The sequence below is a fragment of the Chiloscyllium plagiosum genome, unplaced genomic scaffold (genome assembly GCF_037043375.1).
Source record: "Chiloscyllium plagiosum isolate Xiang-an unplaced genomic scaffold, Cpla_swu_hap1 HiC_scaffold_16, whole genome shotgun sequence".
NCBI lineage: Eukaryota > Metazoa > Chordata > Chondrichthyes > Orectolobiformes > Hemiscylliidae > Chiloscyllium > Chiloscyllium plagiosum.
Genome location: NW_028270154.1, coordinates 29,388,209 through 29,404,726, shown reverse-complemented (window position 1 = coordinate 29,404,726; position 16,518 = coordinate 29,388,209). Strand labels below are relative to the sequence as shown.

The window sequence follows — 16,518 nt, the reverse complement described above, 5'->3', positions numbered from 1 at the left end:
TAGCATCAAATCGGCTACGCGATGTGTTTCTACGATGGCCTTCCTGGCCAACGTTAAAGCCAACGTCCTGTTCCTGCAGGAGTGTGGGATACCGCACCTCAGCAGCTACAGGAGATGGTCGAGCTTATGGGCCCATGGGCCGTCAGTTTGGTCGGGGGGCAACGATAGCCGCGCCTCCGGCCTGGGTATCCTGTTGAGAGGAGGCAACTTCACCATCTCCGAGGTTAAGGAGGTGGTGGGCGGGCGCCTCCTCGTCGCCGACATCATGTACAGGAATGCTCCCCTGAGACTGATTTATGTGTACGCCCCAGTGGGTAAGAGTGAACGATTGGCCGTCCTGCAGCAGCTTCCACTGTTGCTGGCTACGTCCAGGCCGGTCATTCTGGCCGGAGACTTCAACTGTATCATTGATGCAGATGGACGATCCGGCGGGGGGGACAGTAAACTGGACACCACGTCCAGAGCCCTGATGGACACGGTAAAAGATGCCAAGCTGCACGACGTCTTCAGCACCCCTGCAGACGGACCGCAGCGTAGATACACCTGGTCACGGGCAGACGGGTCTTTCCGCTCAAGGATAGATTACCTGTTTGTGTCCCGAACGCTCTCGGTCAGATCCACCGACGTCAAGCCGGTATTCTTCTCCGACCACTGCCTCCTGCTGGCCGACTGTCACCTACAGGACGAGCAGCGGGCTGGTAAGGGAACGTGGAAGCTGAACGCCAAGCTGTTGACCCCGGGAAACATTGAGGAGCTCAAGAGGGACTACGCAGGTTGGAGAACCGTGAAGCCCCTCTTTGAGTCCCCAGCGGATTGGTGGGAAACAGTAAAAGAGAACATCAAGAGGTTCTTCATCCTCAAAGGTGTTCAGGAGGCGAGAGAGAGGCAGGGAAAACTGTCCCAGCTCCAGGAAAGTATGCAGAACCTGCTCCTGCTGCAGACGATGGGGGTGGATGTCACAGAAGACCTCAAGGAGGTGAAGGGCCAGCAAGCCTCGCACTTTGCTTCGGAGGCCTCCAAGATAATAGAACATAGAACATAGAACATAGAAGAATACAGCGCAGTACAGGCCCTTGGGCCCTCGATGTTGCGCCGATCCAAGCCCACCTAAACTACACTAACCCACTATCCTCCATATACCTATCCAATGCCCTCTTAAATGCCCATAAAGAGGGAGAGTCCACCACTGTTACTGGCAGGGCATTCCATGAACTAACGACTCGCTGAGTGAAGAACCTACCCCTAACATCAGTCCTATATCTACCCCCCCTTAATTTAAAGCTATGAATCTTCTGGTCCAGGGTCCGCTCGGTGGAGCAGGACGAGACATCCTCACGTTTCTTCTTCCAGAAGGTGCACAAAGAGAGCTCTGTGCTCAGCAGCCTGAAGGAAGAAGTTGGCTCGCTAACGTCATCTCAGGCTGACGTCATGAGGATCAGTAAATCCTTCTACGCCAGTCTGTATGACGCGAAGCCGACCGACAGCACGGCCTCCCAGTCGTTCCTGTCCTCTATCACGGAGGTCTTAGACGACAGAACACGGGAGAAGCTGGACCAGCCGCTATCTCTGGACGAGCTGACCAAGGCCCTCGAGTCCTTCGAAAACAATAAAACTCCCGGAAGCGACGGCTTACCGGTCGAGCCCTATTCCGCTCTGTGGGACTTGATTGGCCAGGACCTGCTGGAGGTGTATGTCAGTATGCTTCGGGCAGGTACCATGAGTGAATCCATGAGGAAAGGCATCATCACCCTCGTCTACAAGAGGAAGGGGGAGAGGGAGGAACTCAAAAATTGGAGACCAATCTCACTGTTGAATGCAGATTACAAAATTCTGTCAAAGGTAATCGCCAACCGGGTCAGGTCTGCTCTAGGGTCGGTGATTCACCCTGACCAAACCTTTGCTGTGCCGGGCAGGAAGATCGCTGAGAGTCTCGCACTCCTCAGGGATACGATCGCCTACGTGCAGGACAGAGGGTTGGACACCTGCCTGATCAGTCTGGACCAGGAGAAAACCTTTGACAGGATATCACACACGTATATGAGAGATGTTCTCTTCAAAATGGGCTTTGGGGAGGGAATCTGCAATTGGATCAGACTGCTCTAAACCAACATTGTCAGTGCAGTCTCAATCAACGGGTGGGAATCAGATAGCTTCCCAGTCAGATCTGGAGTCAGGCAGGGCTGCCCCCTCTCTCCTGCATTGTTTGTGTGCTGCATAGAGCCATTTGCCGAGTCCATCAGGAAGGATGCGAGCCTGAGAGGGGTGGAGCCTGAGAGGGGTGACTATTCCTGGCAGCCAGGGCCTGCAGGTTAAGGCCTCCCTGTACATGGATGACATCACCGTTTTCTGCTCTGATCCGCTGTCCGTACGCAGACTCATGTGCATTTGTGACCAGTTCGAACGGGCCTCGGGGGCCAAGGTAAACCGAGGCAAGAGCGAGGCCATGCTATTCGGGAACTGGGCCGACCAATCCTCGATCCCCTTCACCGTCAGGACTGACCACCTGAAGGTGCTGGGTATTTGGTTCGGAGGGGCTGGGGCATGCGCCAAGTCTTGGGAGAAGCGTATCAGCAAAGTGAGGCAGAAACTGGGCAGATGGAAGCTACGGTCGCTCTCCATCGCGGGAAAAAACCTGGTCATCAGGTGTGAGGCACTGTCATTGCTATTATACGTGGCACAGGTCTGGCCTATTCCCAGAACCTGTGCCGCTGCAGTCACCCGGGCCATCTTTCAGTTTATATGGAGGTCAAAGATGGACCGGGTCCGAAGAAACTCACTGTATAAAGATCTGGGCAATGGAGGAAAAACATACATCCAATGCCACCCTCACCCTGATGGCCACCTTTGTGTGTGGCTGCATCAAGCTGTGCGTGGATCCCCGGTACGCAAACACCAAGTGTCACTACGTACTGAGGTTCTACCTGTCCCCGGTGTTGCGAAGGGTGGGTCTGGCCTCGCTGCCGCAGAACGCTCCGAGTAGTTGGACCGTTCCGTATCACCTGTCCTTTGTGGAGAAATTTATGAAGAAAAACACCTTTGACCACAAGTCCATTAGGAAGTGGTCAGCACGTAGTGTCCTTGAGACCCTTCGGGAAAAGGAGAGGGCGGATCCTATCGAGCGGTTCCCTGAGCAGACTGTCAAAGCCATTTGGCAGAATGCCTCATCGCCAGAACTTTCCAACAAGCACCAAGACATGGCTTGGCTGGTGGTGAGAAGGGCTCTGCCTGTGAGATCCTTTATGCACGTCCGGACTCTCAGCCGCACGGCACGCTGCCCTCGAAGTGGCTGCGGGGGAGACGAGACTGTCACACACCTCCTTCTGGAATGTGCCTATGCAGATGAAGTCTGGAGAGGAATGCAGTGGTGTTTGTCGAGGTTCGTCCTGAGCAGCGCCGTGACGCGGGACTCTGTGCTCTACGGCCTGTTCCCGGGACGCACACCGAGACGAACATCAACTGTGCCTGGAGGATCATCAGCTCGGTGAAGGACGCTCTCTGGGTGGTCCGAAACCTGCTGATCTTCCAGCTGAAGGAGTTGACCCCGACTGAGTGTTGCAGACTGGCACATTCCATGGTCCAGGACTACGTGTTGAGGGATGCGCTGAAGCTTGGGGCAGCTGCCGCCAAGGCGCGGTGGGGAAAGACCACTGTGTAAAGTCTGCCTGCCTAACGAAGAACAGGGGGCCCATGCAGTCATTTGGGCTCTGCTGACGCCTCAGCTAATTATATGGGCATATGATCAAAAAATGTACAGACCTGTATAAAAATGATAAGTTTTGATCTCTGTATGTAAATGTTTACATACGTATGGCATGACCAATTGTACAGACCATCAAATTATTTTATGAATAAAGTATATTTTTGAACAGTCAGTGGTCATGGTCCACGTTCGTACTAACGATATAGGTTAAAAAAGAGGTGTGAGGTCCTAAAAGGAGAATATAGAGAAGTAGGAAGAAAGTTGAAATACATGACTTCAAAAGTAGTTCAGTCAGGATTACTATCAGTGCCAAAGTTAGTCAGAGTAGAAACAGCAGGACATACAGGATGAATATGTGGCTGAAAAGATGGTGTGAGGAGGAGGGATTCAGATTCCTAGGGAATTGGGACCGGTTCCGGGAGAGGTGAAACCTGTACAAACTGGATGGGTTACACCTGGGCAGGACTGGGACTGATGGCCTTAGGGGGCTACTTGATAGAGTGGTTGAGGAGGGTTTAAACTAGTGTGTCAGGGGGATGGGAACTACAGCAGTACGATAGCAAATGCAGAAATTGAGGGAGAGTTAGAAGTCAAAGCAAACATTACTAAGAACAAGAGCAGGCAGGGAAACACTAATGAAACTCAGTGCAGGCTGAGGAAAGATTGGAGTGGTACTGGAAAAACACAGCAGGTCAGGCAGCATCCAAGAAGCAGGAAAATTGATGTTTCGGGCAAAAGCCCTGCGTCAGGAATGAGGCTGGGAGCCTTGGGGGTGGAGAGATAAATGGGAAGGGGTGGGGCCACGAGATGGCCTCTTCCTTTGAAGACCGCAATTTCCCCTCCCACCTGGTTGAAGATTCCCTCCATTACATCTCATCCATGTCCTACACCTCTGCTCTTGAACTCCACCCTTCCACCCGTAACAAGGACAGAATCCCCTGGTCCTCACCTTTCACCCCACCAACCTCCGTATACATTACATTATCATCTACCACTTCTGCCACCTACAAACGGACCCCACCACCAGAGGTATCTTTCTCTCCCCACCCCATCTGCTTTCTGTAAAGACCATTTCCTCCATGACTACCTGGTCATTTCCATGCCCCCCTAACTCCCTCCTCCTGGCACCTTCTCCTGCCACCGCAGAAATTGCAAACCCTGCGCCCCCACCTCCTCCCTCACTCCGTCCAAGGCCCCAAAGGAGTCTTCCACATCCATCAAAGCTTCACCTGCTCTTCACAAATGTCATTTACTGTATCTGTTGCTCCCGATACGGTCTCCTCTACATTGAGAGACCGGCCGCCTACTTGCAGAGTGTTTCAGAGAACATCTCCGGGACACCCGCACCAATCAAGCCCACTGCCTCATGGCAGAATATTTCACCTCCCCTCCTACTCTGCCAAGGACATGCAGGTCTTGCCCTCCTCAATCCCCACTCCCTCACCACCAACACCTGGAGGAAGAAAGCCTCATCTTCCACCTCGGAAGCCTTCAATCCCATGGCATCAATGTGGACTTCATCAGGGTCCTCATTTCCCCTCCCCCCACCTTACCCTAGTTCCAACCTTCCAGCTCAGCAGTATCTTCATGACCTGTCCCTAATGTCAATCTTCCTTCCCACCTATCCACTCCACCCTCCTCTCTGACCAATCACCTTCACCCCCACCTCCAACCACCTATTGCACTCTCAGCTACCGTCCTCCCAGTGCCACCCCCCTCCCATTTATCTCTCCACGCCTGAGGCTCACAGCCTCATTCCTGATGAAGGATTTTTGCCCGAAACATCGATTTTCCTGCTCCGCGAATGCTGCCTGAACTGCTGTGTTTTTCCAGCACCACTCTAATCTTGGCTCTAATTTGCAGTACCCACTTCCGCATCACAGGCTGAGAAAAGCCCACCATCCTCACCACATTCTACAGAGGGTTCATTGAGAGTACCTGGAGCTGCTGCACACTGCCTGGTTTGGGAATTGCACTGTCTCGGATCGTAAGGCCTTACAACGGATAGTGAGAACAGCTGAGAAGATCATTGGGGTCTCTCTTCCTCCATTACAGATATTTACTCCATACACTGCATCACAAGGCGAAGAGCATTGTGGAAGATCCCACACACCCCTCACTCAAACTCTGACAGAAGATACCAGACAATAAGATTTCTCACGGCCAGACTGTGCAACAGTTTCTTCCCTCAAACCATCAGGCTCCTTGACAAAGTACAATCGGACTTTTTTCTCATCTGAAATTCTTATGTATTGCTGCTAGATAAATGTCCATTATTCATCATTCTTCTGTTACACTGGAACCTGTGTGTTTTGCACTTCTTATGCACTTTATGCTGAGTACGATTGTATAGTTTGTGCCGTCTATGTAGAACCCTTAGTACTGGAGGAACTCTGTCTCCTTTTTACTACATCAGCTGTACATGGTAGAACTGGCCAATAAAAGCTACTCTACTCTACTCTACTCTAAAAGAGGAGGGGAGGTGGTTAGTACTTGGAACTCTGACATTATTGCAGAGTTGGCTGGAAGAGGGAAAGGACTTTTTTTTATTTCAAAAATATACTTTATTCATAAAATAATTTGATGGACTGTACAGTTGGTCATGCCATACTTATGTAAACATGTACATACAGAGATCAGAATTTATCATTTTTATACAGGTCTGTACATTTTTTGATCATATGCCCATATAATTAGCTGAGGCGTCAGCAGAGCCCAAATGACTGCATGGGCCCCCTGTTCTTCGTAAGGCAGGCAGACTTTACACAGTGGTCTTTCCCCACTGCGCCTTGGCGGCAACTGCCCCAAGCTTCAGCGCGTCCCTCAACAAGTAGTCCTGGATCTTGGAATGTGCCAGTCTGCATCACTCAGTCGGGGTCAACTCATTCAGCTGGAAGATCAGCAGGTTTCGGACCACCCAGAGAGCGTCCTTCACCGAGCTGATGATCCTCCAGGCACAGTTGATGTTCGTCTCGGTGTGTGTCCCGGGGAACAGGCCGTAGAGCACGGAGTCCCGCGTCATGGCGCTGCTCGGGACGAACCTCGACAAACACCACTGCATTCCTCTGCGTAGGCACATTCCAGAAGAGGTGTGTGACAGTCTCGTTCCCTCCCCGCAGCCGCTTCGAGGGCAGCGTGCGGTGCGGCTGAGAGTCCGGGCGTGCATAAAGGATCTCACAGGCAGAGCCCTTCTCACCACCAGCCAAGCCATGTTCTGGTGCTTGTTGGAAAGTTCTGGCGATGAGGCATTCTGCCAAATGGCTTTGACAGTCTGCTCAGGGAACCGCTCGATAGGATCCGTCCTCTCCTTTTCCCGAAGGGTCTCAAGGACACTACGTGCTGACCACTTCCTGATGGACTTGTGGTCAAAGGTGTTTTTCTTCATAAACTTCTCCACGAAGGACAGGTGATACGGAACGGTCCAACTACTCGGACTGGCAGCTCAATGTCCCAGGATTTACATGTTCCATGTGTGACAGTAAGGAAGGTAAAAGGGGTGGGGGAGTTGCATTACTGGTATAGCTGCAGTGAGGGAGGATACGTCAGAAGACTTGTGAAGCGAGGCATTATGGGCAGAACTCAGGAAGAGGAAAGGTGAAGTCACAATGCTGGGGGTATACCACACGCCTTCCAACAGTCAGCGGGAGATAGAGGACAGAATATGTAGACAGATTTTGAAAACAGCAGGGTTGTTGTGTTGGGTGATTTTAACTTCCCCATTATAGACTAGGATTCACTACGTTCTAGGGTCTTGGATGGAGCTGAATTTTTGAGGAGGGATTCTTGACACAATATGTAAACAGTCCAACCAGGGAAGGGGTTATACTGGAGTTGGTTTTGGGAAATGAGCCTGGCCAGGTTTCAGTGGGGAAGCATTTCAGGAGTAGTGACCATAATACTGAGTTTTTAAGATATTCATGGATAGGGATAACAGCAGTTCTCTGGCGAATGTGTTAAATTGGGGAAAGGCAAACTATAATAATATTCGGCAGGTACCGCATTCGAGGTGGCTGTTTGAGGGTAAATCTACATCGGACATGTGGGCGTATTTCAGGAGTTCAGGAGTGGCAGATTCCTGCGAAAATGAAGGACAGGTATGGCAAGTTATGAGAACCTTGGATGACCAGCAATATTATGACCTTGGTCAGAAAGAAAAAGGAAGCATACGTAAGGTTTCGGAGGATGGGAACTGATTAAGCCCTTGAAGTATATAAGGAAAATAGGAAAGATGGATCTCAGTTTGTTCGCTGAGCTGGAAGGTTCATTTTCAGACATTTCATCACCACACTAGGTAACATCATCAGTGAGCCTCCAATGAAGCACTGGTGTTATGGTCCACTTTCTGTTTGTGTTTAGGTTTCCTTGGCTTGGTGGTGTCATTTCCTGTGTTGGTGATATCATTTCCTGTTCTTTTTCTCAGAGGGTGATAGATAGGATCGAGATGTTTGTTGAGAGACTTCCAGTTGGAATGCCAAGCTTCAAGGAATTCTTGTGCGTGTCTCTGTTTGGCTTGTCCTAAGATGGATGTGTTGTCCCAGTCAAAGTGGTGTCCTTCCTCATCTGTATGTAAGGATACCAGTGATAGTGGGTCATGTCTTTTTGTGGCTAGTTGATGTTCATGTATTCTGGTGGCTACTTTTCTGTCTGTTTGTCCAATGTATTGTTTGTTGCAGTTCTTGCAAGGTATTTTGTAAATTACATTCATTTTGCTTGTTGTCTGTATAGGTCATTTAAGTTCATTAGCTGCTGTTTTAGTGAGCTTGTGGGCTACCATGATGCCAAGAGGTCTGAGCAGTCTGCAGTCATTTCAGAGTTGTCTTTGATGTAAGGGAGAGTGGCTAGAGTTCCTGGGCATGTTTTGTCTGCTTGTTGAGTTTGTTGCTGAGAAATCACGGTGTGTTCATTGGGTACCGTACCCGTTCTTTTTGAATACGCTGTATAGGTCGTTTTCTTCTGCTCTTTGTAGTTCCTCAGGGCTGCAGTGTGTCGTGGCTCATTGAAATAACATTCTAATGCAGTTTTGTTTGTGGGTGTTGGGATGTTTGCTTCTGTAGTTCAGTGTTTGGTCCATAAGTGTTGTTTTCCTGTAGATGCTGGTTTGAAGTTCCCCATTGACCGTTCGCTCTACTGTGACATCTAGGAATGGCAGTTTGTTGTGGTTTTCATCCTCTTTTGTGAATTTTATGCCTGTAAGGATATTATTGATGGTCTTGAGGGTTTCCTCTAATTTGTTTCATTTAGTGATGACAAAGGTGTCATCCATGTAGCGGACCCAAAATTTGGGGTGGATGGTTGGCAAGCTGTTTGTTCTTAGCAGAGGCAGTAATGCAGAGACTCTAACAAATAGCTCTTTGTTCTTTGATACTTTTTGGAATGGAGGGCTGTGGCTAGTGGTATTCCACAGGGATCAGTGCTGGGACCTCTGCTGTTTGTGGTCTACATAAATGATTTGGAGGAAAGCGTAACTAGTCTAATTAATAAGTTTGCAGACGATACAGAGATTGGTAGAGTTGTGGATAGTGAGGAGGATTGTCAGAGGATACAGCAGGATCTAGATCAGTTGGAGGCATTGGCAGAAAAATGGCAGATAGAGTTTAATTCGGACAAATGTGAGGTAGTGCATTTTGGAAAGTCAATTACAGCTGAAGTTATACAGTGAATGGTAGAACCCTTCAGAGTATTGATATACAGAGGGATCTGGGTGTGCAGGTCCACAGATCACTGAAGGTGGCAGCATAGGTAGATAAGGTAATAAAAAAGGCTTATGGCGTGTTTGCCTTCATTGGAAGGGGCATTGGCATAAGGATAGACAAGTTATGTTGCAGCTTTACAGAACTTTAGTTAGGCCATGCTTGGAATATTGCTGCAGTTCTGGTCACCAAACTATCATAAGGATGTGGATGCTTTGGAGAGAGTACAGTAAACGTTTACCAAATGTTGCCAGGTATGGAGGATTTTAGCTATGATGAAAGGTTGGTTAGTATGGGTTTGTTTTCACTGGAATGCAGGAAGTTAAGGGGCTACCTAATAGAAGTTTATAATGGCATGGATCGAGTGGAAGGTATGAGACTTTTTCCAAGGGTGGAGGGGCCAATTACTATGGGGCACAGGTACAGGCTGAGGTTTAAAAGTGACGTGCGAGGTAAGTTTTTCACACAAAAGGTGATGAGCGTCTGGAACATGTTGCCAGAGGAGGTGGTTGAAGCATTCACAATACCAGCATTCAAGAAGCATTTGGACCAATACGTGAATAGGAAGGGAAGAGAGGGCTGTGGATCCGGTATGTGAAGACAGTTTTTTAATATGGAAGGGCAAGATGTGGTGGCGCAGGCTTCGAAGGCTGAACAGTCTGCTCCTGTGCTGTTTGGTGCATTTTTCTTTGAAAGGGACTGCCCTCGACAGAATGGTTGCATGGACAAATGCTCATATTTCTGGATAGGTATCAATGTTGTAGGTGCACTTAAACAGGTTTGCTTGGTCTGTGGGATTTGGGGAAGTTTGTCCTGCAGCTTACATCTTCAATATTGTAGCTGAAGTATTGTCAGCACCCATAGCCTGTGCAGTACCTATTGTCTACAGCTACATCTTAATATCACTTGGAATGAACTGTATTGCAGAATAACTGGAAGATGATGCAAGTACATCAGCCTTATCTTTTGTGCTGATATGCTGGGCTCCTCTATTGTTGAGGATGGGAATACTTGTGGACACTTCATCTCTTATTAGCTGTTTAATTGTCCATTACCATTCATGTAACTCTTATGACAGAATGTCACAGGACTGCAGAGCTTAGATCTGATTGTTGTTTAAGGGATTGTTTCTATTTTTTGGAAAGCAAGTAATCTTGTGTTGTAACTTCACCAAGGTGACACCTCATTTTTAGATATGTCTGATGCTGCATCTGGGATGCTCTCCTGCACTTTTCATTGAACCAGGTTTGCTCTCTTGGTTCAATGATAATGGTAGAGTAGAGTCATGAGACTATAGATTGCAGTTGGGTACAATTCTGCTGATACTGTTGGCCCAAAGGTCCTCATCGATGTTCAGATTTGAGTTACTAGATCTGTTCAAAGTCTGTCCCATTTAACATTGTGGTCATGCCACACAATGTGATTGAGGGTATCCTCAATGTGAAGACAGGACTTTGTCTCCACCAGACTTTATAGTACACACTCTGAGTGACGTCATTACAGACACTGCAACAGGTAGACTGGCAAAGTAAAGTAGATCTGTCCCTTGCTGGCTCCTTTACCACTTAACACAAATCTAGACTAGGAGCTATGTCACTGCTAAGCCACTCTTGCAATGGACTTTGAAGTCCCCCATAGTAAAGTCTGTGCCCTTAAACGCAAGCACAATCTGAAATTCTCTCATTTTTTGATCTCACTTCCCTGGAGGATCCAACTAGGTCAGTAAGAATACTGAATAGTGCTGTGTTATGCACTACTCGTTCTCAATACCTGTTCCCACATTCATGCCTAGGTGTTTCTTTGATGTTTGTTCAAAAAAAGTGTTTTAAATATAGTCAATTAACTTATCCTCCACATTACTTCATCAATTGGTTTGCCTAGTTGATAAGATTAAAGTCTCCAATGATTATTGCCCACGCTTGATATTTACTCCTTTGATTTGCTGTTATATACCCTGTCCAATGCTCTAAATAATGGAGGGAATCAATGAATTTACAGCCACCAGTGCTTTTTATCACTACAAAGTTTTGTCACATTCAAGAAAAAAAAGGAGATCTTGAGGTCCCGATAGAAACATTACATCAAAGAGGTGTTTCCAACAGTGATCGGGTCTTTTGTTATCAGTGATTAAACAGGCATCATCTCCAAATGACTGACCTCCCGTCCTCTCTCTCTGCCCACACTTTCCCTGGAGTTCTGCAGAGGGGTTTTCCCTAAACCCCCCCGCCCTTCCCCAGATAATTTCTCCAACAATGTCTGTACAGGGCAGAGGTGGAACCTGTCAAAGAGTTGCAGTAAAAGTTTTGTGTGCATGCGCGCTATTTGAAGACTTACCCCACAAAGGCAGCAGGAGTCTTGTTGTTGGTGTACAGTCTGGCTTCACCAGAGAGGGGATGAGGGCAGTGCTGGATGGGGATGGGGGCGCAGGTGGGGACAGTGTTGGACAGGGATGGGGGATGGTGGGGAGCAGGGTCAGTGCTGGACAGGGAGAGAGGCAGGCGGGGGGTGGTGTTGGACGGTGGGGGGGCAGTGTTGGATGGTGGCGGGGTTGGACGGGGTTGTGCGGGGGGGGGGGGCGGTATTGGGGGAGTGGGCAGGAGTGGTGTTGGACGGGGTTTGGGGGCAGACGGGAAGGGGGTGTTGGACGGGGATGGGGGCCGGGTGCAGTATTGGATGGGGGTGTGGGGTGGGGGTGGCGGGGGCAGTGCTGAACTGGAATGGGAGCGGTGTCATGCGCGCTGTGTGCTGCTGCAGTCTCTTGAACGGGGAGCAGACTTTAAAAACTTCGAGCCCCAGAGGAAAGGCATTTAATCGATTAACAGAATAATCAATTATCCAAATGAAATAGTGCCCACCCATCTCATTTGGATAATCGAGGTTCCCCGTTAACAATTTCAACTAGCTATCAAGACGAGTTCTGAGCTTTCATCTTTGCATTTATTCTTTATTAGATCTCTATTCTGACTATTATTCTATACAACATAGGTATATGTAAATAAGCCAATGGAAACAAGAAAAAAGATTTTTGTTGCTAAATGAGATTTTTCCTTCAGTTTACTCAGTCATAGAGTAATACAACATCTTCAGTCCAACTCATCCATGACAACTAGGTTTCCCAAACTAAGATTAGTCCCAATTGTCTGCATTTGGCCCATATCCCTCTAAAACTTTCTTATTCATGTACATGTCCACATGTCTTTTAAATGTTGTAACTATACCTGCACCTACCACTTTCTCTAGCAGCTCATTCCATATATGCACCACGCTTTGTGTGGAAAAAGTTGCCCCTCAGGTTCCCTTCAAAACTTACTTTTCTCACCTTAAAACTAGTTTTGAACTCCCTTACCCCAGGGAAAAGACCTTTGCTATCCACCTTATCTATGTCCCTCATGATTTAAAAAAACCTCTACAAGATTAGCCCTCAACCTCTTATGTTCCAGGGAAAAAAGACCAAGCCTATCCAGCCTCTCTGTATAACTCAAACCTTCTAGTCCTGATAACATCCATGTAAATCTTTTCTGTATCCTTTGCAATTTAATAATATCCTTCCTTCTTCAGGGCAACCAGAACTGTATTCTATACCCCAAAAGTGGCCTCACCAATGTTCTATACAGCCCTAACATGACATCCAATGACATCCCTCTGAGCAATGAAGGCAAGCATGCGAAACCTTATTCAGCATCTTGTCTAATTGTGAGGCCACTTTCAAGGAACTACATACCTGAACCCCTAAGTTGCTCTGTTTGACAACACTTCCCAGAGCTCTACTATTAACTGCTAAGATATTCCCTTAAAATGCAGCACCTTGCATTTATCCAAATTAATATCCCATATGCCACTCTTCAGCCCATTGATCCAGCTGATCAAGATCCTTTTGTACTCTTAGATAACCTTCTTCACTGTCCAATATAACCACTAATTTTGGTGTCATCCACAAATTTACTAACCATTATTTTTATATTCTCATCCAAATTGTTTATATAAATGACAAACAACAGTATGCCCAAGACCAGTCCCTGCGAAACTCTCAAGTCTGAAAAGCAACACTTTCTCCTATTGATACACCAATTTTCTAACTAGTTGGTTAGCTCTCACTGGATCCCATGTGATCTAACTTTACTAACCATTCTATGGAACCTTGTTGAAGGCCTTGCTAAAGTTCATGCAGACAATGTCTACCACTCTGCCCTCATCTATTTTGTTGGTCACATTATCTTACAAACAGCCTTCGCCAATCAACTTTTGAAAGTTCCGGTCTAATCCCAAGAAAACACTCATTTATTTATCAGAAACAGAGTTGCTAAATGATACCTTTAAACAAACATGAATTAATTTTTCATGCTTCATTGACTTGTTAATAAAGTTGAGTGCTTGTGCTGAGACTCAGGAGTGAGGTGAATGAATATAATACTTACAACTCTCTATTTCAAGTGTGCAGTTCTGTTGATCAAGTGGATATCTTCGCAAGTCCATCATGCAAGCAGCTGTTGTGGTAATTCTGCAAAGTAAATGATAATTTAGTAGCCAAGCATGATATGCTGTTTCATTGGACACTCTTTTAAAAAAAACTAAAGTCTTTGTGAGGGGTGTGAGCTTCAAATTCACAGACATCTCAGCTTTCAGAACATTAGCTTTGATATCCTCAAAATAGTTGTAGGACATGGGTTTAAGGTTGTAACACATTTGTAATTTTGGTTATTCACTGGCAAGGTTCAGTAAACTAAATTTTATTGATCCTGAACTCTGCATGATGTGTCAGCCTTAGCTCAGTGATAACAATCTCACCTCCAAGTCATGGGTTAAGTCCTACTTCAAAGTCTTAAGTTCTAATATATTTGCCTGACATTGTGCATGAGCATTTTGGCATTTTCACTTCTTTAGCTGCGAGCCATTATTTGGAGTATTTTATAATCAAACAAGAAGATTTCAGCTTTTCCTATTTTGTTTACATCCATGCTGCATTTTGGGTACAAATCAAGAACAAAATAATATCTTAAAATGGAGACTTCTGCTTCTCAACATTGTTAACTCGTTATGTTTTTGAGTTGTTTATTATTAACATTGGTAAAACCCTGAACTTAATGTATTACTTATTTGCTATTTCCCATGCACTGAAAATGTCTTGAATGTCTTAAGGGTATAAGAGCCATGGTTAAGGAAACAAAATTGTGTTAATGAAGGAGACCCTCAAATAGGTTTCTGAATATGAGAAGAAAGGTGGCAAATGATAGAAATTGCACTGAGAATATTGGAGGCTAAGAGTGTAATGGCTGAAAGTGCAACTATGAAAGGCAGGAGGTGGCTATGGTGATAAGGTAATGGGAGACATGGAAAAATTTGAAAACATCAATGAGAATTATAGAATCAACTTTCTTAATGTTGCAGCTTGTTATGAGTTGTACCACTCTTGAATGAATTGGAGATGAGAAATACAGTGCCTAATTCTGACAAAGAAAGGGAAACTGTGTAGGGTAGCAAGAAAATTGTGCACTGCTACATATTGGCATTTCCAACAGTTGATATGGACGGTCTTAAATATACTGAATAACTTGGCTTCCAAGTCCTCTGTAGCAGTGAGTTCCACAGATTAACCACTTGCGGACTGAAGAAATTCCTTCTCTACTCAATTCTAAAGGGTCATCCCTTTATCTGAGACTGTGTTTTCAGAATCAAGAATGTAGGCCGAACACAAAGCAATCCTTACATTTTGGGGCCAAATGTATAGATAGTGTTATTGAGTATCTTTGCAACATTAAGCTCAATGCATGTATATTATCTATGGGCAGCAGAGCATAACATCAAAAAAAAACTAGTAAATTGGTTACCTTGTCCCAGACCAAAGGCTAAAAGCAGAGAGCTGAAAGAGTTAACCAATGATAAAATGATTTCAGTTAGAAGTAAAAGGCAAAGCCAGGAATGTGCAGAGTAATTGACAGAAAACAGAAGACAGCCTAGGCTATATATTAAACAAAGATATAGGAGGCCTTATGTGGATGTCAACAATGCTTGATGCATGTACTGTGGGGAATAAGTAAACTAACACTAGGAAAATATGTTTAACATTGACCAAATTAAATTGAGTGCATGACTTAAAGTATACGCAACAAATACCTGTCCATGGAAGTTTTCCAGATTTCAGACTTAAGAGTGTGTTTTAAAGCTGGCTTTCCTTGCATAAAGGATCATAACTTGTATCTGAGTCTCATGCCAAGTTGAACCACAACAATGACAATCACTGAGTCCCACATTATCAAATCCTTGGAGTTACCTTTGCCAGAAACTGAACTGAAGCAGCCACATAAACACTGTATTATAAGAATAGGGAATTCTGAAATAAGTGAGTCAGCATCTGACTCCTCAAAGTCTACCCACTATCTACAAGTCACAAGTCAGGCATGTGATAAAATATACCCTTCAACTGCCTATATGAATGCAATTGCAATAATACTAGTGAGGTTTTGACACCATCCATAACATATTAGCCTGCACCTTTGGCAACCCAAGAAGATAGATCTACTCCAACTCTAACAACTATCTTCTCAAGGGTGTTAACATAGAGCATAGAACAGTACAGCACAGAACAGGCCCTTCAGCCTACGATGTTGTGCCGACCATTGATCCTCATGTAAGGTAAACCTAATGTATGAACCCTCAAATTTCTGTGACCATATGCATGTCCAGCAGTCTCTTAAATATCCCCAATGACCTCGCTTCCACAACTGCTGCTGGCAACGCATTCCATGATCCCACAACCCTCTGTGTAAAGAACCCGTCTCTGACATCCCCTCTATACTTTCTGCCAAACAGCTTAAAACTATTACCCCTCGTGTCAACAATTTCTGCCCTGGGAAAAAGTCTCTGGCTATCAACTCTATCTATGCCTCTCATTATCTTGTACACCTCAATTACCTCTCTTCCTTCTTTTTTCCAATGAAAAAAGTCCGAGCTCAGTCAACCTCTCTTTGTAAGATAAGCCCTTCATTCCAGGCAGCATCCTGGTAAACCTCCTCTGAACCCTTTCCAAAGCATCCACATCTTTCCTATAATAGGGCGACCAGAACTGGACACAGTATTCCAAGTGCGGTCTAACCAAAGTTTTATAGAGCTGCAACAAGACCTCACGGCTCT

The 16,518-nt window shown here is 46.1% G+C and overlaps 1 protein-coding gene across 1 annotated transcript in view; it reads right to left on the bottom strand.

Moving 5' to 3' along the window:
* Positions 1-16,518, bottom strand: part of LOC122556558 (gamma-aminobutyric acid receptor subunit beta-2) — a 265,659-nt gene that overhangs the window by 42,466 nt on the left and 206,675 nt on the right. Inside the window, exon 5 of the mRNA XM_043703359.2 lies at positions 13,806-13,888. Within this exon, the coding sequence (XP_043559294.1) occupies positions 13,806-13,888 (83 nt within the window). The remainder of the gene's footprint in view (positions 1-13,805; positions 13,889-16,518) is intronic.